The 25,797-nt window shown below is 46.5% G+C and overlaps 1 protein-coding gene across 4 annotated transcripts; it reads right to left on the bottom strand.

Annotated features, from left to right (window-relative positions):
* Positions 1 to 7,333: 7,333 nt before the first annotated feature.
* Positions 7,334 to 25,700, bottom strand: LOC6591217 (protein piccolo). 4 transcript variants are annotated; one of them, XM_026985605.1, is made up of 9 exons: positions 22,015 to 22,228; positions 10,035 to 12,062; positions 9,561 to 9,968; positions 9,323 to 9,486; positions 9,146 to 9,268; positions 8,424 to 9,092; positions 8,192 to 8,352; positions 7,986 to 8,124; positions 7,334 to 7,909 (listed from the first exon to the last, which is right to left on the bottom strand). In XM_026985605.1, exons 1-9 carry the CDS (start codon positions 22,226 to 22,228, stop codon positions 7,709 to 7,711), a joined length of 4,107 nt encoding a protein of 1,368 aa, XP_026841406.1. In that variant the 3' UTR covers positions 7,334 to 7,708. The 4 variants fall into 4 exon arrangements, with proteins under 4 accessions (XP_026841406.1, XP_026841405.1, XP_026841404.1 ...); XM_026985603.1 differs by adding an exon at positions 25,499 to 25,700 and having other exon boundaries at positions 7,709 to 7,909; positions 9,561 to 12,062; positions 22,015 to 22,392; XM_026985602.1 differs by adding an exon at positions 24,338 to 24,399 and having other exon boundaries at positions 7,709 to 7,909; positions 9,561 to 12,062; positions 22,015 to 22,392.
* Between the last annotated feature and the right edge of the window lie 97 nt (positions 25,701 to 25,797).

Below are 25,797 nucleotides of genomic sequence, written 5' to 3'. Positions count from 1 at the left end.
AAAGTAAATGAGTTAGAGATCTTAAAAAAAAAATATAAATATATATAAACATAATACAGCCACAATCAATTAGTACTTTTTTTCTTCACTGTGTCATTTAATTACACATAAGCACTTATTAGTACTGTTGCCATTAATCAACATCCATAAACAAATTCAATACGCAATTATGGTAAATCTTGCCATCCTCAAGACGAATCGATCACTTCGCGCCGTGCATAGTGGTTCACCTCCCTCCATCGATAAGGTCAATTGCTGTGGGTGTTTGCCTAGTGCTGCCCCGTGCCCACAGCTAAGTAGTGCTAAGCTACAAGAAATTGGAGCTACGTGCCCGCATTTTATATGGCACGATTAGCCATGTACGACTCTGCCACTGCTCGTCGAACCTGAGTGCCAAACAATTAGCACAGTTCAGTTGCAAAATGATCGAAATAAGAAAGAAAGACACCGCCGACTCAGAGGTAGAGGCAGTGGCAGAGCCAAAGACATTTGGCCAAGCTAACACGCGAGTACAACAACAAAAGCCATTTATGGACGGGACGGGACGACCCTAGCTGCTGAAATGGCTAGCGACCTCCGCAAACGGGACGACGTAGCATGAAGACGTAAACCGTAAAGCCGTAAGCCGTAAGCCGAAAGCCGCCGTCTGGTGGTCGTACTGCTTCAGTGGCTACCGGGGGGCCAAATGTACTTTTTAGCATGGTAATAAGGCCAGCGTTTTATGAACACCCAAATAGCTTGGACATTAGGTTTTGATAAATGCGCCAAGACCAAACAGTTGGCAACTGTTTTGAACTGCAATTAACACTCGAGAAACGGACTCTCAGACCGCAGAAGATCGCAAAAGATCGGCCGCTGGGGCTGACCCTTTGAGACGATCCGAATGCCTCGTAAATAATATGCACAAATCGAATCCGACAGTGTCCACAAGGTGGCCACACCACACCACACCACACCACACCACACCGCAGACGAAGCCGACGCCCCAGACCAGAAGTTACATCACACCCAAAGGAGGCAGGGGCAGAGGCGGAGGTGGAGGCAGACGCTTGAATTGGCAGTTGCCAGGCGAACGGCCTTCAATGCAGGCACTGCAAAAGGAAAGCAAGCGAAGACACAACCCAACACAACACAACACAACGACATGTTAAACCAATTTATAAAAACCAAAACTCGAAATTAGGTAAAAAACCACCAATATACGTATAATGAAGAATGTGCAACAGGCTCTGCTACTCGACTCGACTCGACTCCCAGCTCCAACTGTCGTGTCGTCGTCTGGCTGGGATTTTACTTTTGCTCTTTGCGCTTTTTGTTTGGCAAAATGAAATTGAAATTCCTGAAACGTGCCCAGCGGTTTGGGCGACTGACTGCGGCGGACTGGCAAATCGAGTTTGGTTTTGGCCACTAGCACCAGTCGAAGATGTCGTGGCTGGAGATGGAGATGGTGCCCAAACTGCAATTGGAGGATGGATGTATGGATGTATGGATGGATGGATAGATGGATGGAGGAGCTCTGGAAACACCTTTCGCCGCAGTCGTCGTCCCTGTTCACCCAGTTGCATAATTTACGGCATCTTTTTATTGATCTGAACGTTTATATATGTAGGTTATATAGTGCCTTGCCTTATATTATGCCGCTGTGATGTGACTCCGATCAGGCGGACAGGTTTCAGCTTCAGTTAGCCATTCATGGATGGGATAGGAAGCGTGTTAAATTGGCTGGAAAATGCCTTGGGAAAAGCATTTGTGGATTGGCTTAAGAGAAAGGTTGGGTGGGCTTACAACAAGGGAAGTTAATGTGTATGTGGTACGTGCAACAGTCGAATGTTTTAATCAATTTGTCAATTGCACTTCTTGACAATCAAATGCAAATGCATTTCCCAGACACCGCTGAGCGTATACCAAACTTTATGGCAAATACGCCCCATTGAGTGCGGCTCTGTTGCAACGCGGCTGGCAGCTAGAAATATCTTGCACTTATCTCGCGAACAATAAGCCATAAGACAACACTCTCATCGCATGGTTAACCTTCAATCAGGCTCTCACTCTTCTCGGATCAGGCCTAATCCAAATGTGACCGCCGTAACGGAGAGGGGTAATGGCCTCCAAGGCAGTCTGCAACGTCATCGTCATCGTCGTCATCTCATTCGACAGATTGCGCCTGTAATTGCTTGTGGCTTTCTTCAGTTGGCACTTGGCTGCCCCAATTCGTTACGTGTTCGAGCAGGCAGCATCGAGCAGGCGCTCTGGAGCGGCAGGTGCTCAAGTGTTGACGTTAATGTCATTGTTGCCGCGGCTCGGCTCCAGCATAGCTCGGCTCCGATGGTGTTGACCCACATACATGGTAAATGAACCGATGGCTAATTGCAGCTCCGATCGGCAGGGGCTCGAATGGGAGTAAATTGATTTCATTGCAATTGCATCACCCCGCAGGCAGCCAATTGGAGGCGGTGGGTGCGTTTAGTCGGCTTAAATGCAACGCCAGATTAATTGGCCAGGCAACTGGAGTTGAAAGTGCGTGTCCATTTGGCCGGGGCAGGCACCAGCGGATTAAGCAGCAGGTGGCCCCCACAGGCGAGCGGCGCCAAGTGTTAATCGCAATTCGAAGTCTGCAAGGGAAAAATGGGCAGTATGCGAGAGGCACTTCACTGCTACGAGTACGAGTACGAGTATCTTCGCCAAGGTCGACAAGACTTTGAGTTAACAACATGTTGAGCACTGGCCACAGGTGCGGGTACGGGAACGGGCATGGGTACGGGTACGGGCACGGGTACGGACACGGGAACTGGTAATGGTATTAACGGTTATTAATAGCAGCAACAACAACAAGAGCGGCCTCCCTCCATCTGTGTGTGTGCTGTCTGTTGCAATGGCCATTAAACAAGAAGATGCTGAGCCGCAGACGGAACATTGATTATGGCTGTCGTCCTTTGGACACAGCAAGCCACAGATACAGATACAGATGAAGACCCCAAAAAAAGATGCATATCGCTAGCTACCAGCCCCATACTGGATCTGAGCCGAAACCGGCTTAGTGGCTCAGTGGCTCTCTGACCATTACGCAATATTTGGCCAAAAGCGAAGCTAAGCCAGCCATCTTATTCACACAGTCAGAGGTCTCGCATTCCAATTTGCGTAGACTCGTCGCAAAAGTTCCCCAAAATGTTGCTGTTGCTGCTGCTGGAGTTGCTGCCAGCCGCTCCTGCACCATGCTCCATTCCCCATGTTGCATGCGATTGGCATCCAGGCAGCTGCACCCGCTGCATTTGATTTCCTCATTGCTACACGGCTGAAAATACATATACGCAGTGGAAAAGAGGGATTGGCGGTTTACTGAGATGGGATTGAGAGATTTCAAAAGGAATCAAATAGATATATAGATTTATATTTGATAGCATTATCAATCCAAAGAATGTTCACGGGCTGACCTTCGTTGCTTCTCGAATTTCGTCCAGTGTACGTAAGCTGCAGTCCAGCTCGCGGATTGGTGATGAAGACACCGGCACCTGAAATGGGACCTGCCTATGCAGTATGTTATAGCACTTTGACAAATATTGCTAATTAAACGTCATATTATACATGCCACCTGGCCACCTGGCCACCTGGCCACCTGGCCACCCGATTGGCTAACTGGGGAGGTGAGAGGCACACAGCAACCGGAGTGGGGCAGCAGAAGCACCAAAACCAGCAAAATCTCCCCCACTCCACAGCGGAACTACTTAGGAGACACATCTTCTTCGGCTTCCTGCAACACAATTGGATGTTGCGCAATCGGGGGCCGTGACCAGCCCCATCGATATGAGGTGGACTGTGAGGGGCAAAAGAAGATGCAACCGCATTACGTGAGATCCCCTTTCACTCTTCTTCATCATCATCAATGTTGTTGTTGTTGTTGTTGTTGTTGTTGCTGATGTTGAGTGTTGGTGTTGCCGCCTTTCCTTGGGAACTGCCTATCCCTCCCACCCTCTCTCTTTCCATCACAACGACTTATGAATGATTACCCGACGGGCCATCGCAGGTGGGCGTAAGGGAAGCCATCCAGTGGCCACAAGCAGGTAGCAAGTGGCTCTATAAGAAAAATTGACTGATTGCCGTGCGTGCGAATGGCTCTGCTGCCTGGTGTTTACATTTTTGCTCATTAATACGCAAATTCATTCAACTCTTGTTTTTACGGTTTTTATTGGAGTGCGACTGCGACTGTGACTGCGACTGCCTCTGGGACACCAAGTGTAAGTGGAGTGAGTGCCTGCCAGTGGCTGTTGCAGTTACACTTTGTCGCGCGACCAAAGATACATATTTGCAGTGGCCCATAGTCGTACAACCATCAACACTCCTCGTTGCGGCTGTTCAGCCTGCAGACAGCAGACTGCAGAAAAGAGCCACCGATTCGGTTAGGTATCCCAGATACAAGTGGGTCTCTAAAACAGTGAAAGACCGCACATTCATTTTCCCAGTTTTCCACACCAATTAGCTCACTTTCCCACTCACTTCGAGTCCGACTCCGAATCCGAATCCGAATCCGAATCCGCTGCTTCTCCCTTATATAATGACATGTGAGAGAGTTCGCTGTGCTTCTGATTTTTGTGGCAAATTCACGCGGCTTGAACCCCCACTTGTCCGGGTCATGTAAATCTGTGAATTTGTTTGGGTTTAGGTACTCATACTCGCAGAGTTCATGAATGTAACCCTTGGCTTAAGTCCAGCTCAATAATTTATGAATGCGCAAATATAATTATATGTCCAAAATCATAGAGCAATACCTATATACATATGTACATATGTATATTCAGATATGCATACAGACAGAGAAAACCTCCCAAATAGTCACTCTTAAATTTAAATTTATTTTATGCCTTTATTTGATGCAATTAGTGAGAAAAATTTCATTGACTACAAATATATTTTTATTTTTTCATTTTTTTGTAATATTTGTAATTTAAAGAATTTTATATTTAGATTACATTTGTAATGAATTTTTATTTAAAATAAAATGAATTCTATTTAATTTCAATAATGTTTAGTACTTTAAACTCTTATATTGAATTTAAATATTGGCGTGTTTCTTTTTACTATGCCATTTTTCTGTCTGTGTAGATCAATGCTCTGCAAAAATTATTATGCACCTGAACTAAGGTTTTTATTCCATGCACCTAATAATCGTTTACCACAACATTTCCTTGTTCAAAATCTAAAAATAATAATACGCTTATTCTTTATCGCCTACCCTACCAAAATTCCACTGTGATTTGTTTAGTCATAATTTTTCGTAGATTTTATAAAGATAGTCGTGGTTTTTGTTTTCTCATTTGCCACAGATTGACAGGCAAGGCATACGGTGACGGTGGCGGTGACTTGAGGCAACAATGCCAACAAGGAAGTTGGAAGCGCATCTTCCACGCGCGCCCAATTATGACAAACGACAAACAGTGCCGTGTCACCTCCAAGACCAAGCTGCCACGATGCCACACGTCACACGAGTTGCAACACCTGGGACGGCCACGACAGACTTTGGCATTGTCATTGCCGTTTTTGAAGACGCAACAATGTACCTAACTGGAACACCAAACTGGCAACAAGCAACAGGCAACAGACAACAGGCAACAGACAACAGGCGAGCGGCGGCCGAACAGAGCACTGGGATTTCGACTGGCGGACAGACAGCTGTGTGTGTGCGAATTGTGTTTATGGCTTCAGCTTTAACGACATTTTGTTGCAAGTCGCCAACTGTCAGTGGTTCAGGTACAGCAGCTGCAAGAGCGCCACGGAAAACCATTCTGCCCTTGACGTTGCACAGTCCGATTGCATCTGCCGGAGAATGAGGAACATTTCAATCTGATTGATTTACATTTAGTTGTATCTCAAAAGGGATACCCTCCGAAGGCTGTAATCCATCAATGTGCCCCTGTGACATAATAATATAACCTAATATAACCCAATAACGAGCGCAAAAAACTGCACAACAATGTCCAAATCGAACCTAATGGAATTTGTTTTCTGTTGAGCATTTTTACGGCCACGCCACGCCATGCCACTACACGGCACGGCACGGCTTCATCTACGTGATTTGGTTGGAACGAACGTCTTTGATGAAATTGTAAGATTGCAGCGTCATTGCTGCAAGAAAGAAAAAAACCATGAAAATGGCATAAATAAATGTGAAAAGAAGAGAAAAGGGGTCAGCATTCGTGGGCAAAACATAATCTACAGATGTAATGAAATCGAATTCAAATCATTTCAATTAAACATTTTGTGCAAGCCTCCAGAGGAGACTAGTCACAGCGTTTTGATAATTATCAAATAAGCGCCATTAAGTGCCATTTAGAGGTGCCCGAGTGACGGGCTCGACCTTTCCACTTCCACACCAGCAATTACCGAACAAAAAGCGCGGCATCGATTAAGTGCTGGTACGGTGCTAATAGCCAGATATTGATGATCAATCTGCTCAAAGCAGCTGTTGACTTGTCAAGTCATAATGGGGGGCGTTCTCCACACATCCCTCTACGATCACGAATAACGAGTTCAAGTATGGTCTATTGTTGATGGGCATTTCAGAGGCGCCTCCAACCGATCCGGCCCGTCACTTGTTGGTTGCGCAAGAGCCCTCCCTGCTTCCACTGGCTAACAAGCCATTCCGTCTGCCGCACGCATGCGCAGCCCCGAAAATAGTTTTCATTTTCTTCATTCTTTCCGCCATCCCATCCCGAGTGTGTTTTTGTGCGTGTGAACCAAGCGAGAGTTGGCTGGAAAACAGATTGCCATAAATTGAAGTGGCTCTCGTTTTCTTTTGCTGACGTGAGTGGTGAAATGTCATAAATCATGAATAGATGAGGCTCTGTCGGGATTATTAATGAAGAAGAAACTATGAATAGACAGAACTGAATTTGATTTGAATTAAAAAATCAATTCATTTTCGCCTTTTTTAGAGTATTCTATTTAGGAAATATACGACTAACAGGCCTTTTAATTACTTTTAATACGTATAAGTTATAACCTGTTAGAAAAAATATTTGGTTGCTGATATTTTGAAATGCGCGCCCATTGAAAGTGTGAAGAATACTTAACAGCACTGGCAAATAGTTGACGAGACTTGCTGTACTAGCTGTCTCGCTCACACAACAAAGACTAGTAGTGAATGCGCATAATGCATACGTTAGAGCGAGATGAAACTATAAACTGAAAGTTGTACAGTTTGTGAAGCACTGGGCGCCAAGATTCCAAACTTGTTTCAAAACTAATCAAACGAAAGGCACTGTCCCTCTAACAAAATATTCCCGTCAACAATATTTATTTTAACATTAAGATCTTTTATTCATTTATTTACATACACACAAACTATATTGGTAGGGTAACCTAACTAAATCGATAGATTGCTACAAGCTAAGGCTAATTTCATGGGTTTGACTTCTGGACTGGATTTCATTTTAATAATTTAAAGGTTTAGTTTAAGGTTTAAAATTAATGATTAGTTGTCGTTTGCATAGCTTAACCCTAATTCGAACCTATGGATAATCTAAGTCCTAAGTCTACGCTTCTCATTCTAAATGGGAGGGACAGGTCAGGGTAGGGAAGGTCGCACAAAACGCGTCTCAGCTACAGTCGCCGCGGGGACTGCAGTGGAAAAGTATTTTAGGCCACTGAATCATCGAAATCTCTAGATCTAGGTTGCATATGTACACAGGGCTAACTAGGATGCTAACTAATCCGGTCACTTCATGTAGTAGCTGCTGGGCGCCCGACCGGAGGTGTATGTGCTCATTGGTATGCCCTGGGGACCTGGGATGTGGTTGTTGCCCGATGAATGCGTCACAGACGGGTTCTGCGATCCATACAGATGATCCACACTGCTGTTGCCTATGCCGTTGCCCGAAGGCTCGTAGTCCACATCGTAGTAGATCCCCGACTGGTTCTGTTTTGATAAAGAGAGAGTACAGATTTTAGCTACAGGATCTTCAGGAGATAGTGGATGGATTATGTGATCCTACCGCTATGCTGCCGTTGCTGCGACTCTTCGGGCGTGGCACTTGGAAATTGCGTCCCAGCAGATCGGCGCGATCCTCCTCCTCGCTCGAGCTGGAGTTCTCCAGCGTTCGCATTCCGTTCGAGCGCGGACCCAGGCCAAGTCTTCTAGGTGCAAAGTGAAACGTGGATTAGACGTGGGGGAATGGGGGAATAATGGCTGTGCTCATACCTGGGCAATGGCACTGGCGGCGCCAAAGTGGCACTGGGATGCATCTGCATGGTGCTCTGCAGCGACATCCCTCCCAGAGTGCCCATTCCCATGCCCATGGCCCCCAGATTTGGGTACGCGAACATGGCCGAGGAAGGACGAGTAGGTCCAATAGGCTCCGCCTGTCAGGAGCACAAAGAATAGGAATTCAGCAATCGATTATAGCGCTCACTACGGAATAGGCGGCACTTACCCCATAGTGATTCGTCTGGGCCATGACATCTGCTATCTGTGCCCAGCGCATGCGATCCTCCAGCGTCACCTGGTAGCCAGCCTGCGGCAGTCCCGCAGACTTCAGTGGAGCCGTGTTCATGTAGCCGAAGACGGGTGATCCCATGGCGTTCTTCTGCTCGCGCTGCCAGCGACGTGACCACATGATCAGGCAGACCAGGGTGAGGACAATGATGATGATAGCCGCCACGGAGGCGCCTATGGCCACGCCGAGTACCTCGCCATCGATCTCGCACTGCGCCCCGTAGTGGCTCGAGTCGCAGGTGCAGATCTGGCTGCCCTCATCGTTGTAGCTGCAGGAGCCATGGTTGTTGCAGAACGAGTCCAAACACGCCTGACACTCGCGGCCCGCCCGCTGCGGCTGATCGGCCCAGGGATCGCGCAGTCCTGCCTCGCACGCGCACCGGAAACTGCCCCACGTGTTGCTGCAAGTGGCACCGGGATGGCAGTCGTTCAGATCCGGCGACTGGCATTCATCCAGGTCCTGCAGCGCCGAGACAGCGCCCTCCGGAGAGCTCACATACAGAACGGAGTTGCCAATATTGTTGTTCCGGCGATGGAGCACACCCAGCAGATGCTTCTGCACATCGCTGCGCAGATTGGGACGCAACGTCTCCACGCTCTCGTCCAGCTGAAGGGGAATCAATATATGAATAGGTATTTCAATCGGAATGGAATGCTCACCTTCAGGGTCATGTTCACGTAGACTCCGTTGCCGCCCAGATTGGGATCTCCCCGATAGATGTTGTTCACCTTGGCCTCCATAAACTCATCCGAGTAGGGCGTCATTGACATGGCCGAGTCCAGCTGGAAACGATTTTCATTAGACCTCGTTTCTGTATTTCTTTGGAAGATGCTTACCGCTCGAATGGATTCGTAGCTAAGCTGCCCGAACGGTTCGCTATGGCGATCCATCAGCTTGTGGTCCCACACGATGCGATGCTCATAGATGCGATCTACACGCAGGCCCAGATGGAAGGAGATGACCCGACGACATGGCTCCCGATGCTTGCGACGGGAGTAGCCTGCGGAGAGGGAATCCCAAAAGAGGGTCATTATTGGTGCATGAGAAGGAGCCCTCTGGCCGACGGAATCTCACCTGGCCTGCAGTGGCAGCTGGAGACGCCGCTGTCCGTCTTGCAGCGTTCATGCTGCGCCTGATCGCAGGTGGAATCGTCGCCCACTATGCAGGTATCGATCCTCACTGGCGGCGGAGTGGGTCGCTGGCGATAGTGCGGTCGCGTGGGCCCCGCGTTTGTTGTGGACGCTCCTGCGGCAGTTCCGGTGGACTGGCTCTGTCCCTGGAGATCCACCACTTCCGTTTCCGGCACGACGTATCCGCCGCTGCTCTGAGTGACGGCGTTCGCAGGAGCCGATGCAGATGAGGCAGAACCAGAACCAGCAACCGAACCACCACCAAGGTCAACACCACCTCCTCCCGGAGACGTTCCCGCGCCCGGCAACTGGGGCAGACGTGTGGCCGGTGATGTGGCCCCCGCTGGGGGATCTGTGGGATCACCAAAGAGATTGATGTAAGTGCGCTTGCCATCGATCGAGACGAAGCCTTCGTCACCTGATGCCGACACAATAATGTCGTCCTGCCTCTGTCCCCCGCCCTGGCCACCCGCTCCATACGATCCGTAAGGCTTGATGTTGATCGTCTGCTTGGAGCCGCTGCCCTTGGGCCCCGGCCCTTGGATGGCCGACAGCGTCACGTCGAAGATCTCCCCGTAGCCAGGCGGCAGATGCTGCCGTGTGGGTTGGATGGGGGGATTAGGCTGCGGTGGAGGCGCCGCCGGTCGCTGGTTGCCAGCTGGCGGGCGTGGCCTGCCGCCGGGCTTGAACTCGGGATCGTCGAGGACGATTCCGGGGCGGGGATGGTAGGGGGCAGGTGGAGTGGCATTGGTGTTAGAGTTGGGTTTGGAGTTGGTACTGGGCGCTCTTTCAGTGGTGGTTGAGGTTGAGGTGGAGGTGGTACTCGGAGTGGTTGTAGTGGTGGTTGAGGTGCTAGTAGTGGTAGTGGGTTCTTTAGAGGGCGACGGTTCGATGGCCAGCGACGGAGTGGCGGCGATGGCCGTGCTGATGCCCGATGTGGTCAAGTGGGAGGTGGCACCCGTCTCCAGGCCGGGTGTACGATTGGCCGTCATGAAGATCACCTCCTCGGTGGAGGGATCCAGATCAAGGGCCTCAGAGCTGTCCATCGACATGGGCACGTAGGTGGAGGACACCCCGCCCATGACGGTGTGGACCACGGAGCTGGTCTCCACGATGGTGGTGTAGCCACCATCTGGTGGCAGCTCCGGCTCCTCCTGCGGCACCTTCTTCTTTTCGCTAACTGGCTTTGGCTTGTGCTTCTTCTTAGGAGATGTGGGCGTGGTTGCGGGAGGATTTGGCGTTGAGAGAGGGCCGGGAGGAGGCGGCTGCAGTTCATCATCGATCTCGCCGCCTCCGGTGGCATCTGTGTCCTGGTCGGATACCTCAATATACTGAGCATTGGCATCCTCGTTGGAGAACTCCGAGTCGTAGGTGGTATCCGTGGGCGGAACACCGTCATCCTGCGCCTGCAACGACTGCTGCTGCTGCTGTTGCTGCAACTGCAGCTGGTGCTGCTTCTCCAGCAGATCCTGCTGCTCCAGCTTATCCTGGGGCTGTGGCGAGGGCAGCACTTGGGGAGCGGGAAGGGGTTTGTATTGCGGCAGAGGGCGCCGACTGCCGCCCACACTCGTGGTGATGGGCGGACGCGGCTTGTTGCGGTACCAGGGCGGCCGATTGCTGACGAAGCCCGGACGGAGGGGCACTATCTGCTCGGGAATGGGAACGCCCGTGATGAAGGGTCGCTCCGGCCGGTCGAAGGGATACGGAGGCGGACGCATCGAAGTTCCTGGCTTCTGGGCCTCGTAGTCGATGGGCGGGAGGTTCTGCGTCTCCGAAATCCGCGGTGGTCCCCGATTGTTGATCCTGCTGGCCGACGGGCGGCGCACGCCCTGGGTGTTCGCGTGTACATTCACGTTGCCATTGAGCAGCTTCACAATGCCCGTGATTATGTCCTGGATGTCCGGGTTGCCGTTCTGCCGGGGACTATGCGGCGCCTGGGTGGCACTGGCCCCCGTCGAAGAGGTGGCAGTACTGCTCGGCCTGATTGGGGACCCCGACGTAAGCGGTCGCAGGTCCCCCTTCCCTAAAAAAGACTGCTCCAAGCTGCTGCTGCTACTACTCCCCGACAGAGTCTTTCCCGCTCTGATCCTCTGCGTCTGCTCGGGCTGCTCCTCCTGGCTGTCATAGGTGCCCGTGGGCTTGATGTTGTAGTGGAAGTACCTGCCCGCGGACACATCCTTCTCCTGGTCCTGGGGGAAGTGCACGTCGTTCGGCCGCCCGCCCGCCTTCCCGCCATTCCCCTGGTTGTGCTGGTCATGCAGGATGGGCGAGGCCGATCGCTCTACTCGCTCCGCCCGCGTCTCGTTCTCGTTGTCGTCCTGCAGCGTGGACTCTCTCTCGGCCAGGCCGTTGATGGAGTCCGCAATGGTGCTCTCGATGCTCAGGCGGTCATTCCCTTGGCTGCTCGACTTCGGGGAGATCTGGGAGATGCTCTCGTGCTGGGCCACTGTAAAACAGGAAAAGGGGACACGTTAGCAGAATCCGTGACTTAGTTTTCTAAACTTAAAAATACACCCAGAGAAAAATGGCATAGTAAAAACAAACACGAATATTTAAAATAAATACTTAGGTCTTTAAGTAAAAACTACTCTATACCCCCATCAGATACAATGGTAGTCCACAGAAAGTTCATTTGATTTGCCTTTTAATCTTGACATCGAACCATTGTTAGTCCCAAAATAAATTTTATAAAACTTTAAAATATTTAAATATTAAATTCGAAGAAAGTTTATTTAATCTAAATAAGTATGGAAATATTTAATTAAAATATAAAATATATATCTTTTGTATATGAAATATTTTTATTTTAAGTAAATCAAAATTTTATGTAGCATTATTTAGTTTTTTTTTTTTTAAATCTTTCCGAAGACTTAACAACTATTTAATTATTTAGGGGGGAATTTGGCGTATGGATTAAATCACATGTACATATGTATATTAAATTGGAAAGACAATGCATTTAATTAAATATTTAAATTAAAAAATAAAATATTGATTTCAAAATGTAAGTACCCTTGGAGCCAATATGTTGGAGTACATTTTCAAATCTACGTATAAATATTACAATTTCAGGGCTCTTTTTTTGGGTGCATTTCCCCTTTTGGTGACATTCCTAGGCCCTGGCCTGGGCGTTCAGTTTTCACTCGCATCCATCATCGCCCTGAAAGAACCTTCCCACTGCAGGTTTCACTTTTCACTTGCCATCTTGCCACATGCGCCTGCCCCCTGCACCTCTTTCAGGGTCTCCGTTTCTTTCTGTTCCTATTTCTGTTTCTGTGTTCGCTCTGTCATTGTCAACGAGATTCATTTGCATTTGTGAGGCAAACAAAGCCCAGCCCAGCCCAGCCCATTCCAAGATCAGTTTCCATCTCCAGGCATCATTTGTTTTCCATGTCAAGTGTGTCCGCCCCCCATCTTCTTCCTCGCCTTCTTTCCCCTCTGTGCCGTGGGCTCTGGGGTATTCTTTTCACTCTCTTTTCATACACACTCGTGCATGCATACACATTTGTAATTGTATTTGGTTTGCCTTCGAAATTGTGGGCTTGCACACATCGCACATCTGGTGCTTGCATATCTGTCACAATTGTGAAGGCCCATTCCATTATAAGTTGCCACAAGGCAAGAGCACGCAGATACAGATATACTCGGAGATACAGATAGATCCGCACTCTACTGCGGTACGAAGAATTTCAAATTTCACAAATTGCTACGTCAAGCGTTGAAAAGATGCCAAGACATCGTCGTGTATTGCATGTTGTACGAATATGTGGTTGTTGCTGCCGCTGCCGCTGCCACTGCTGATTTTCATCATTTTCCTCTGGCTATTGCAGATTAATGAGAAAAGCCAACTTAAATATAGATTGTTTTGCTCAGATTGCAATCGAATGAGGACAAGCACTTGAGACTTCCTCTAGCGAGTCTTTGGTCTGCTGAGTGTGTAGCCAGATCAAAACGATTCTCAAGATTCGAGGATTAGATAGAAACCCAAAGCAACAACAAAATTATAGAGTTCTGAAAAGTGCATCTCCTCTCAGTTCTAGACCTGTCTTTTGTAGAGGGGACCCCCAGATTCATGTTCCTGGAGTTTTATTAGTATTTACAGAGCATCATCCTGAGAAGAGCCGGACTTAAATATACACTACTTTCCAATGAGAACCAACTCTTGAGACTTCCCCTCAATATGCAATCCAAGCACAGAACTAAACTCAAAACTGGAAAACGAAGACCCGCCACGAACGTGGCTTATGTTTGATCAATTGTTTGACACCTTCCACCGAAAAGATTTCTAGAGATTTATTTGCCTGCTGGCTTTCTACGCTTCTACGCGAGAACGAGTATACCTAAGACCCAGAGGAGACGGACACGGACACGGAGACAGATACTCCTATCTTTCTTTGACTTTGTCAAGTGCATGTCATCTTCTGGCTCTTAAGCCGGGCCTGCTATGGGAGTGTAGACCAGGCCGGAACCAGTTAAAGGCTAAAACGTACATAAATCTGCTATGCTGGGCTCATAATTCACACTTTAACACTCCGGAACAGCTCGGAACACGTTTAGTTATTGAGCTTAACCCAATTGTGGGTCTGGTGCTGGCGCTGGTGCTGGTGCTGGGCTCTGGCTCTGGCTCTCGATCGTGTTTTGGGACAGAGATTTTGCTTTCACCTGTCGCTCTAAACGGGATCAAACTCTGATTGAAATATGAAATACTCTGTTTCACTTTCTACTCGCTTTATTTGCAGGCATTTTTTCCATTTTACTTAATATAATTAGCGCTTCCTTTTGGCCAACTCTGACAAAAGGCCGCTCAAATATGGCTAGAGACACACTTTTCACTTTCCTCGCTCGCTGTTGCTGTTGTTGTTGTTATTTTGTTTTTCATTTTTCACTTTTAATCGATTCCAAATTGAATTGGCTGAAAGTGAGTCTGTCTCTGGATTGGCTGTGATCCGCCGCCAGAGGCTGTGAAATTACCAGACTCGGACCTGAACCTGAACCTGAACCTGGGACCTGGACGTTTACGTGGACATGGACATGAACATGAACATGGACAGAGTTGGGTAAATGTGTAACACACATTTTGAAAATCTCAAAAATTGAATTGCAGGCAGCACTTTCACGGACAACAGGCGGGCGGCTGCTTGTGCTGCTGCTGCTGCTGCTGCTGCTGCCACAAATGAAAGTAAAACTCTTTCAATTCGGACTCTCGGGGCTGCACGCCGGGTTGAATGCACCTTGGCTAGATGACAACTCCGACTGTGGCAACATCGTCATTAGTTCCAGCGCTTGCCTACACTAATTTAAACGCTACTTCAGCCCCCACGACAGCGGCCCAATTGGGGAGTGGGAGGCAGCACGATTTGTGTCTCAACATACACTCCAACTCCCACTCCCACTCCGTCTCCAACTCCAAGTCTCCAGTCAAATTGGCAATTTCAGCGCCTGCAAATTGACGACAGAAAATCACTTTCTATTTCGCTGCACTTCTCGGACGGAGCTAGATTTCCCAAAAAAGGCACAGACTCTGCGGGAAGGCCAGACCGGAGCTGGCGTGGATAATTGCTTATAAAATACATACGAATACTCCAATATTTGGCACACGTACAGCCGCATTACGCATACGACGTGTCATCCCTAAGACACACAGTTTGGTGGGGCCTTTCGGCGGTGGATGAGGAGGCGGAGCACTGATTGTGCAATAATACTATTTTATGGTTTGCTGCAGAGCCAACAGTCGACAATTTGTCATGTGCTCACCATAAATAAATACATTTACGTAATTATATATAAATAATACCTCAAGTTAAGAGTCGAAAGTGAAGGTAATTGAAAGCAGGAACTGAGAAAAACATAATTCAAATAAATTTTTGGTTTAATTTTTTGTGTTTTTTCACTCAAGCTTAAAGACAATCTCAGACACAAATCAACAATTCTTTACCATAGAAATTGCGTGAAATTTATAAGTTTTTCAGATCTGAACAAAAGGTTAAGTCTGCCTTAAACAAAGCACACAGTTATAGCTATGAATGTTATTGATTAAATTTCCTTAAATCTTATATCTAAGAGGCCCCTACAAAAGCAGCATTTGGTCAGGCCTAAACATCACATAACCATTCACATTTCTCATACGGCGATTTCCTCTACTCTTTCAAAGCAATCTCAGACAATATACTGGTATCTAAACCAATCTAATCCCCACCTCGCTTTTAGATTTGTTTCTTTTCCACTCATAAACATTGTCTGTGGCTATTTTACTCCCTTTTGGCTTTTGGCCAAGATTTCTTTTATAGGAACAGACCCATCATCTGTGAGGCACGCCTCACGATCCACAAGCTCCCAGTTCCAGTTCCAGTTCGGGATCCCGGGTCCGGGTCCGGATTTGGATTCGGGTCCCCTTCTTTTTTGAGGGCGTTGTCCAAGCTGTGGCATATGAAATTTGATTTAGTGCTAATTGATTTGCTTTGGGGCATTCCTGGGACGGCCGTAAAACTATAAACGAAAATTGAGCCACAAAGGAAAGTCGTGGATTCACTTCTCCGAATGCTGCGTCATTCCGTAGATATGTACATATGTACATATTTCATTAGCAAAGCAAATAGAGGAACTTCTCAGACAATCACTCGGCTGTTGTTCCACAGTTGTGTCTGCACAAACAATTGGCCATGGGGCAGCAGCAGCAGAAGCAGCAGAAGCAGCAGATGACGGAGAAGCACTGAAGTGTTGAAAAGAACTAGAAATGTGTCTTCTTCTCCCCTTCCGGCCATCTCTTTCCAGCTGAAATGCATGCGCTGCAATTAACAGAAAGACGAATGGGAAGAAGTCGCCAGACCCAAGACCAAAGACGACTTCACTTCAATTCACTTGAGACTCCGACTGAAGTTGTTGTCTAGTGAAATTTCACTGGAAAACTGATTTTCCATAGCACCATCCATAACCATCGTGTCTTCTCGCTTTTCTTTCTATTTGACCATGACGTTTGGCCTTTGGCCTTTAAGTTTTTGCATTTTGCATTTGGCAGCGCGTGTCTTCGCATTAGATATACCCAAATCGAAGTGGCTTCTGGAAATCTCACAAAAATACTAGAAGAAATAGTCCCTAGTATCCCATCCTAAGCTAAGAAACTTTCCTTTTCTTCGAGTGTACTTTGTAGCATCCTGGGACTGTATGGGACCCTAGGACTAGACTGAAGCGAAGGTTTCAAAGCGAATGACCTTAATCAAGGTCTGGCTCTGATCTAACCGCCTTAAACCCAGACTCAGTGCTAAAGTCAGAGCCAAAGCCAAAGCCGAAGCCAAAGCCAAAGCCGGTTGCAGCGGTCTGCATTTCTGCTGCTGCTGCTGGTTACGCTCCGCTGCCTTGCCCCCGCGGAGGGGCATGTCTAAGCCAAAATCCAAGACACAACCAGCAGAAGGAGAGGGAAATTTATTAGCAGCCGCTGGATGCGCTCTGTTGGCCCTTATAGCTCCTATGGTTTGAAGGCGTACTCGTACACGCCGAACAAAAATGAACACTGGAAAGAAAAACATCCTCGCATACCAAGGGGGGCTTCTGCAGGGATTCACAAGTTAATTGCCGCCACTTATGAAATCTAATTCTCCCAAAGAGATGCTTAATTAAGAGCGGCAAGTGGGGGAAGAAGCCACAACGCATTCCAGTTCTAGTCAGAACAATGGCCAGACCCGCGCTAATGGCCAGTCCCAGTCCCAGAACAAGAAAAGAACAAGAACAGGCAACAAGCAACAAGATTGTAGCCCTATAACTAGCTGCAATTTAGCAGGCGATAAGCGATCTGCACGATCTCTGGATAAAGAATGTGCTGGCGCATATTTGAAATCTTTGTCGTGCCCACTGCCACTTGTGTCGGGAAAAGTATTTCCCATGCCGCTTCTTGGGTCAGTAACCCAGAGTTACGATGGAGCGTTCTCTGTCGATCTGGGTGGAGGGGGGGGCACTAATTGAACAATTAAAAATCATATTTTAAATGCGAGAGTAAATAGAACACTGGAAATACTACAGCATGGCTAAGAATGGGCACAGAAATGACGCCCCTTCAGGCGAATCTGTCAGAGAAACACGTTCCACGTTGCTTGGAGAACTCTGTTGAGAATTTATTGATTGATAAGCCACTCTCTCGCACCATTTCTCCATCATCTCTCTCTCTCTCTCTCTCTCTCTCTGTGTCTATGTTTCTTCTCACCAAATGAAACTGTGTCAATGTACCCACAGTAGCCACCAAACGGAAACAAGTTGCCGGCCAATATGGTCTTAATGGTCTGTGACAAGTTCAAGTCTCTGTTTCTGTATCTGTATCTGTATCTGTGTATCTGTTTATGTTTCTTGATCTGTGTATCTGTTTATCTGTGTGTGTGCGCGTCAAATAAAAGTCTACAACAAGTGACCAACAGAACCGGCTCGTCTGTATATAAAGAGAATCTATAGTTACATATATGTGTACAGCATATACTCTTCTGTCTTTCTTTCTGTCTGTCTCTCTGTCTGTCAGCCAGCTTTTTATTAGGCTACTTCTGACTGGCGTGCCAAATACTGGTAGAAATGGGTAAAGTGTCTGTGTGTGCGTGGGCATTATTGTGTCATGCCAGGCCGTAGGCCCAGATAGATACAGGTGTGTGCGTGCCTAACTGCACCCATTTAACGGCGCTTTACCTCCCAGAGACACTCTCAGATCTTCTTTTTTTCCTTTCGAAACTTTTTATGTTCGTATTTTTTGTTTTCTTACTTTTAGCCTAGCTTTTAGAGTTATAAGGAAAATATTTGCAGAAGAATACTATTTCCAAGCTCAAAAGATTGTTTGCAATTGTATGATAGTTCGCTTTCTTCACGGATTCTTGGAAAACTATTTTAAGTAAATGGTTTGTATATTATTTTCTTTCTTATAACGCCCAGGCCACGTAATAGGATTGATAGAGCAGGACTAAACTAAAGAAAGAAACTAAAGAGAATTTTATGTTTTTCCATTCGGTAAAAGGAAGTTTGCTGTCCAAGTCTTTTGTCTGTTGCGCCGTAGATACGTTTATGCCAAAATGAATGTCGTGGATAGAAGAATGCCAGCTGAAAAGAGATTCCAATGCGAACCGGTTCGAAAGGGGCAACATATCTTCATTGATTGCCATTGATTGTCAACGCCGCGACATGAAAGGGTTCCTCTCTCTCCCTCTCCCAGTCTCTCTCCAACTCTGAGACTCGAGTTGCGTCCCAGAGATGCCGCCGCCGGAGGCAGGACAACCCATTAAAGAAGAACGAACATGGAGGAAAAACGAGATAAATTGTGGGTTCAGAGATGTTTCTTTCAGTCTACCTGCCCCAATGGGAGTCTCTCTCTCCTTCTCCTTCTCCTTCACCGCCTTCTCCTTCTCCCTCTCTTTCTTTGGGTGTACAACTTTCGTTGTGCCGAATTTCATTGTACAATTTTGGGCATCTTTTATCCGAAACTCCGAGAGAGTATCTCTTCTCACGGGAAAGGGAAAGTATGCAGTTATTGATACGGCTTCGGGTTCGGATTCAGTTTCGTGTTGTGATTGGGAGCCGCTTCCAAGCTCAGGCAGTGCTCGCCTCCGATTGAAAGATCCCCGACAGGGGTTGGGGCTCGGGTTGGGGCGAGGAAACGTTTACGTTAATTGAAAACGAAAGATCAGCAGAAGATCAGCATGTGGTCTGATTAACGAGCATCAGATGCTGAACTTTCATAATTGCAGAAGGGGAAAGGAAGAGAGAGGACTCTTAGGGGAACTCTGTAGAACCCAGAAGTTAATGGGATTTCCATTCAAGAAAGGAAAATCCCCATTCTCAGTTTGATCGAGATCTTCTTCGTCGTCGTGGATTACTCCTTAGGGGTTCCATCGGGCACACCTGTTCACAAAAATATCCCATAATTAATTGCGTCAACATTCCAAGAGAATTTGAGTGGCCGGACGGAGCCCACCAAGAATCCACACCAGAGAAAGACCCAACCAAATCAAAGAAAAAACCTGCCAAACGAACCTGCCTCTTGACCCAATAAAATCTCAAGCGATAAATTTTTGTTCAGGCTGCAACGGCAACTACGGCGGCTTCTTTTCTTGTTCTTCTTCTTCTTCTTCTTCTGGCGCATTGAGCCACAATTTTTTTCGTTTTTTCCTTTTGATTATTTATATTTTCTCCCTCTCTTACCGACTCTCTTTGCGGCAAGTGGGCCATGTAACTGAAATGTGCCAAAAACCCAAAATAAAATAAAGAAAGATGCTGAAAAATGCTGAGGGCAAATTGTTTGTGGAAACAGGCTAATCTGAAAATGTAATCAGCTTAACAGTTGGAGCCGAAAGACAGAGATGAAAACGAAAGATGCAACAGAGGAGGGAGTCAATGGGTTAGAGTGTCAAAGCACCGCAGCAGCGCAGCCAATCGCATCGATCTATCTATCGATTGCCTCGTTGAATGATTCCATGACTCTGGAAAATAAAAGGCCGACTCATCCCGCTTTCTTTGACACTTTTCCAGGGAAAGCCCTTCCCAAAAGAGATTTCAATTCGTTATAGTTCCACAAATATCGGAGGCAGGCCAGGCCCCAAAATGAGCCGTTACATGGGCTGTAACTGTTACCATGGCATTGCCTCTTCTTGTGTTTCTTGAAGCTATAACTCAATTGAAGATTCTTTTTAATTAAGTTTGCTGCTGCTGCCGCTCTCTCACAGATCTTTTCACTTTAACCAATTTAGCCGCTACCTTGTTTGCAGGCTTATGTAAATTCCGCTTGGATAGGAAACGAGATGCTTATTAGCTGCATGAAAGGTTCCAGTTCCAGCTCCAGCTGCAGCCACAAGTGGGGCTGCCTCAAATGGCCCAGTAAACAGTGCAGTTAGCTTTAATTTTAATTGATTCCCCTTCCCCACGTGTTGTGGATCGCAATTAAACGGTTACAGTGGCTGCCTAATGCCGAATGCTGGGTGCTTTCTATTGGAATGCATAAGCAAGCAGCGCACGAGCATGTGGAATGCATTCCACAAACATGCGGGTATGGCTCTTAATTGGGGAATTTGCACGTAGTTTTAATGCGTGGAAAATGCTGTGGAATGGAATGGGATTGTATGTGCAGGCAAATGAAAATGGATTGTCTTAACAAAGCTTAGCAAAGTATTCTTAACAACAAAAGACACAATACTCTCATTATAACAATTTAATATGCAATTGTATATATGTATATGTATTTTCCTCGTTTTAGACGTTTGCAGATACTTTTCTCTGTAATATTCCTTAATTTCTTCAATAGTTCTTCTAGCCGTAATCATCAATTGAAAGCCAATTGCCATCCGTTTAATGACATTTACATTTTAACTCAATTTTACTTATATAATCCCCACTGGTGTGACACTTGGCGATTATCGACCCGCGTCTGCTCAAGTCATAATAAACTTTAATTAACTCGGAGTTTACGCACGTCACGCACTTGGAAGCGACAAAGAAAACCGACCAACAGGCAACGAAAAACCCAACCCAGGTCCCAGCCCATGTCCAAGACATGTCTGCGGCATGAATAATCGCGATTGTGCAACCCAAAGTAAACCCGGAATGAATCACCCCTGATCACTGCGATGATGGAATCGGCTCTAGGAGCCAGCCCAGTTTCGAGATCGACTCTAAATATATTTGAAACGTTTCAAAATGTGTCACCCCCACCCTCCAGAGAGATACATATATGGGTCAAACCCGTATTTCAGTGGCAGAAAGAGCAAAAATTAACAAACTTCTTGGCAAACAATTGAACACGACTCTGCGGGTGTGCAGATAGACAGATAGACAGACAGACAGACAGACAGACAGACAGACAAGTAAACTGTGCCTCTGAGTACAGGTACAGTCCCGGGGCACACTTCATTACGCTTGGCACAGTTTTCTGCTTGCAACGAGACCAAAACAGTGGGGAGCCTCCAAACCTATGCGCATTCTTAGTAACGCCTAATAAATTATGCAGCAATCGCAAGCTTTCTAAAAAGCTTAACACGGGGCACGTACGAGCCGTGTCGGAGCATCTTCATCGGCACACGTACACAGGCATTCTCGTATGAATGTACATATGTATGTGTTTTGGGAGAATTTATGTTATTTTTCATGCATTTTTAACGCTTAGAATTCCGTGGAAATTATGTAGATATTATGAATTGAACTGGTTCTTGGTATTGGTTCTATTGGTAATAGGAATAGTGGGAAAGCGTAGGCCTAGAGGTACTTTAGGATCACGTGCAAAGGCTCTATCGGCTCTCCTATCGGCAACTTTCATCCTCTCAAATCAGGAAAGTTGGCAGCTTGTTGCCTGCCACACAATTAAGGTTCAATTTATTAACTCAATTCATGTGAAGTTCTTTTGTTGCGCTTGACACTGTATGTCCCCCTCATCCCTCTTTACTTACCCGTTGCTTGGACGAGCAGCAGCAGCAAGGCCAGGCACACGGCCATCATGTGTCGATGGTCTCTTGGCATTCTTTTGTTTGAATCGTTGGAACTTGCTGACGATGCGGAGGTGCCACCTCTATGGACTGTTCCGCCGCCTTCGTCTTCGTCTCCGTCTCCGTCTCTACTGCTCGATTGTTTACTTTCTGCTAAGTTTTGTGGCTTTCGTCGCATTTTTGCATAAATCTAATGCTCCTTCGCGTGCCTCCTCGCTTCTGTGCCACTCTTTGAGGGTTTCTATCTTTCTGTTGCTTTGTTTTGTGTATTTTAGAGTTTGTATTTATTGTTGAATTGAACTTAGTGGTGGCATCTTTCTGCTTTCCTCACGTAGATTTATGCTGCAAAAAAGTAGAAAAAACTGGTTAGAAAACTAATCAAAATGTATTCTAGAGTTTGTGTCTTGAGTCTTTTGTTTATGCCACGAAATCCGATGGGGAATACCATTAAAAGCCATTAAAAGTGGCAGGTATTACATCAGCCAGCCACAGGCCATAGAGACCATCATAAGCCCCCGAGTGCTCTACAATTGCTTTGGCCCTTGCCCCTGTCTTATGTAAATCCGTTTTTCAACTTTTTTTCTGTTTGGTGTCGTATCTCCAGGGCTCAATGGAAAAGAAATACTTTCAGAAACAGCTTTCCGAAGATTGCATAAAGTCTCGAGTTTAAGGCTCCATTCAAAAAACTAACTGCACTCTCAACTGATTGAGATGCTAATTTTGATTGATGTCCAGAGTCTGCGCGCACAGAAATTGGTTTGCAGCGAAAGCTTGGGGCACAATTTAAGGTGTCAGAAAGCAAAAGTGAAATTCCAGACCACTCGCATATGTAGATCTCCAAAGCCATTACGATGCTATGATCTCTAATCGATCCTGCGGCCTTACCGAACGATTACCAAATATGTCTCGAGTCTCTGCTAATCAGAAGCCAAAACAAGATCAGGCCTCGCAAACCGCAAAAGCAATTGCCGAGCATTAGATGGAAAGTGAAAGCATCGAGGCATCGAGGCATCGGGGCATCGAGAGAAGCGGCAACAGTCGGGGGCAAAGACAGAGCAGAGCTGAAGCAAAGGCAAGAAAAGGAAAGGAAAGGTAAAGGTAAAGGTTGCTGGCTTTGTTATGCTCTGCTACGTGATCTCAGAGCCGGACACGACCGGATTCAGCCGGTAACATGTGCAACAGGGGGTTGAGTCATGCCCGCAGTTGATTTTTTGGCAGTTTTCTGTTTTTACTGTTCTCTAACAGATTGTATACTCTGTTTTAGCAGATGTGTTTGCTGACTACAGAGGGAAGAATTTATGCAGATCTTAAGTAGTTATTTATTTAATATTTATTTATTCCAACTATACGTTCTGTCTGTTCAAATGATATCTTTCTTTCTGGCTTTCAGTTTAAGTTTTAGACGATTTACCAACCAAACTATACATACTACATACATACATGTATGTATGTACATGACGGTCTCTATATCCAGGAGAATTCAATCAATATCTCTCTAGTTTCACACCTGGTAAAGGGTATCTCAATGTTCGGTCTCTGAAGTTTGCTCTTCTTTCTTGTTTAATATCTGTTTAGTCTGGGAGATCGGAACCGAAAGGGATTTTCGCGTTAAACCTTGAAAACGGCAATGGGCAATGGTACGCATGGAGAAGCGCGAATGAAATAGAAAGTTTTTCTTGTAAACAACAAGCACACAATTTGCTGCTTCGTGGGCGTGTTGTCGCTTTGGGATTGTTGTGTCTGTTGCCTGTTGTCAGTTGTCGGGTCGTCGTCTGTCATTAAATGACTCCGTTTCGTCATTTTCCTGCTGTTTCTCCTCTGGCTTTTCCAATGAATGATTCGCCCACGCTGGCGCTTGTTTCGGCTTAACTTCTGCTTCTTCCGAAGTCCGTATGTATTTTACCAGATTTGCTTTCTTTTCGAGACTCTTTCAACGCCCAACGGAAGTTGAAGTTGGTAATTACATTTGCTTTTTTCCATCTTCTTCTCGGGTTAAATGACTCATGGGATTACATTAAAGCTTTTTTGGTGCTCTTTCAGTTGCATAACCATCATTTTTTTGAGAGAGTGGAGAGAGGAGTGGAGTCTGCCGCCGCAAGAAGCACGAGAGAGTGTTGCATAGGACGATTGTGACTGTCCGATTTAAGTGCATCGGCGCTAACTCTGCAGATTCATCGCAGATACTTAAGAATCTCAGATTTGATTACAGAATACTTTTCTGAGTCAGACCCTCCCTCGTAAGTCCACAGATTTCTTCATTTATTTTTCTCTTCCATTTCAGACTTACCTCAAAACGCTGCCATCAAGCGATTTTTTGTGATTGATGTTTTTCGATTTATGTTTTCCTTTTCTATTTTTTCTATTTCTCTTCCTATTGCACGATATTTTCAATTAGTTTTTGCACACAAGCAACGTTAATAACGGAACGAATTTCACCCAAACAAAACTGCAAAAAAACCGAAAAGGCACAACAAATTGAAGATTTCCAAAAGCCAGCCAGCCAGCCAGCCCCAAGCCGAGGCGGGTAATGGGGTTTGCAAGAAATGCGGTTTTTGCGGCTCGAAGGAATGTTAGCTTTAAATTATCGAAAAGCAAAAATCAAGCGACAAGCAGCGGGAGGGCAGAGGCAGAGGCAGAGGCTGCTACTGCTACTGCTACTGCTGTTGCATACAAAATTGGCACAAGTGCACGCAAAATGGCACAAGTAACAGTATTAAATGCTGGAACGGGACACTTGAGTGGGGAGTATCATAGAGCAGTGCGGCAGGGGGGCAGGGGGGCAAGTGCTCTTGGCAATTTAGCGCAGTGGACAGGCCAGATCACATTGCAGGCGAGACAGACAAGGAGAGAAGTGTGCCTGTATCCGTGTGTGTTTGCGTTCCTGTATGCCTGTGTGTGTGGGCAGACAGGTTGACCACGGAGGAGCATATCCGGCTAGGAGTGCAGTGGCGTAGCGTCTCTCTCCATTTTCTGCAGTTTTGTTTTTATTGTTATTTAAAATCGTTTTCCTTCCTTCCACTAATTTCAATTTATTCACATTCTTTTCAACATTTTTCCAGAGACTGGCCGTGGCCGTGGCAGCCCGTTAATTAGCCAGCGAAAAGGTGCAACACACTGGGCAAATTATAAAATTTGCAAAAAATTTCACAGCGGCACTCAGGCAACAGCAGCAGGCAACAACAATGCAATAAACAAAAGCCGCAAGTCACAAAAACAAAGTTACCAGCCAAAAGGTAGCGCGAAAAAAAGAAAGTTTTTGATGTTTTTGTTGCTGCTTTCATACATACAACACACATATACATATGTATATATTTTTGCTTTTCTACACACACACAGAGCCACACGCAAATATCACTTATACGTTTACATATGTATTTGCCTTTTGCGGCTGTTTCTTCTAGAGATACAAGAAACACTCATTTTTGTTGTTTTCTTTTACTTTACTCACTCTCTTACACGCACACACACTTTTGTTGCTTTGAGCTCGTTTTAGTTATTCACTTTTCATAGATTAAGCACGCACACACATGTGCACACGTATATGCCCGGCAGGGGCTTCTTCAATTTGTTTTGTTGCTTCTTCGTTTCTTTCTACGCTTCCACGCACTCGCGCGAGATCACGATCACTCTTCACCGTCGCCGTCAGCGTCGACGCTGCTTACCAAAACCCCGCTAGCAGGTGTGCACCGTTCGATCGCCAAAGACTGACTAAGGTGAGCCCCAAGAGCCGCAAGTCGGGGAACGGCA

The sequence above is a fragment of the Drosophila persimilis genome, unplaced genomic scaffold, assembly GCF_003286085.1.
Source record: "Drosophila persimilis strain 14011-0111.01,24,50 unplaced genomic scaffold, DperRS2 tig00000002-arrow-pilon, whole genome shotgun sequence".
Taxonomy (NCBI): Eukaryota; Metazoa; Arthropoda; class Insecta; order Diptera; family Drosophilidae; genus Drosophila; species Drosophila persimilis.
This window is presented reverse-complemented; position numbering and strand designations above follow the sequence as displayed.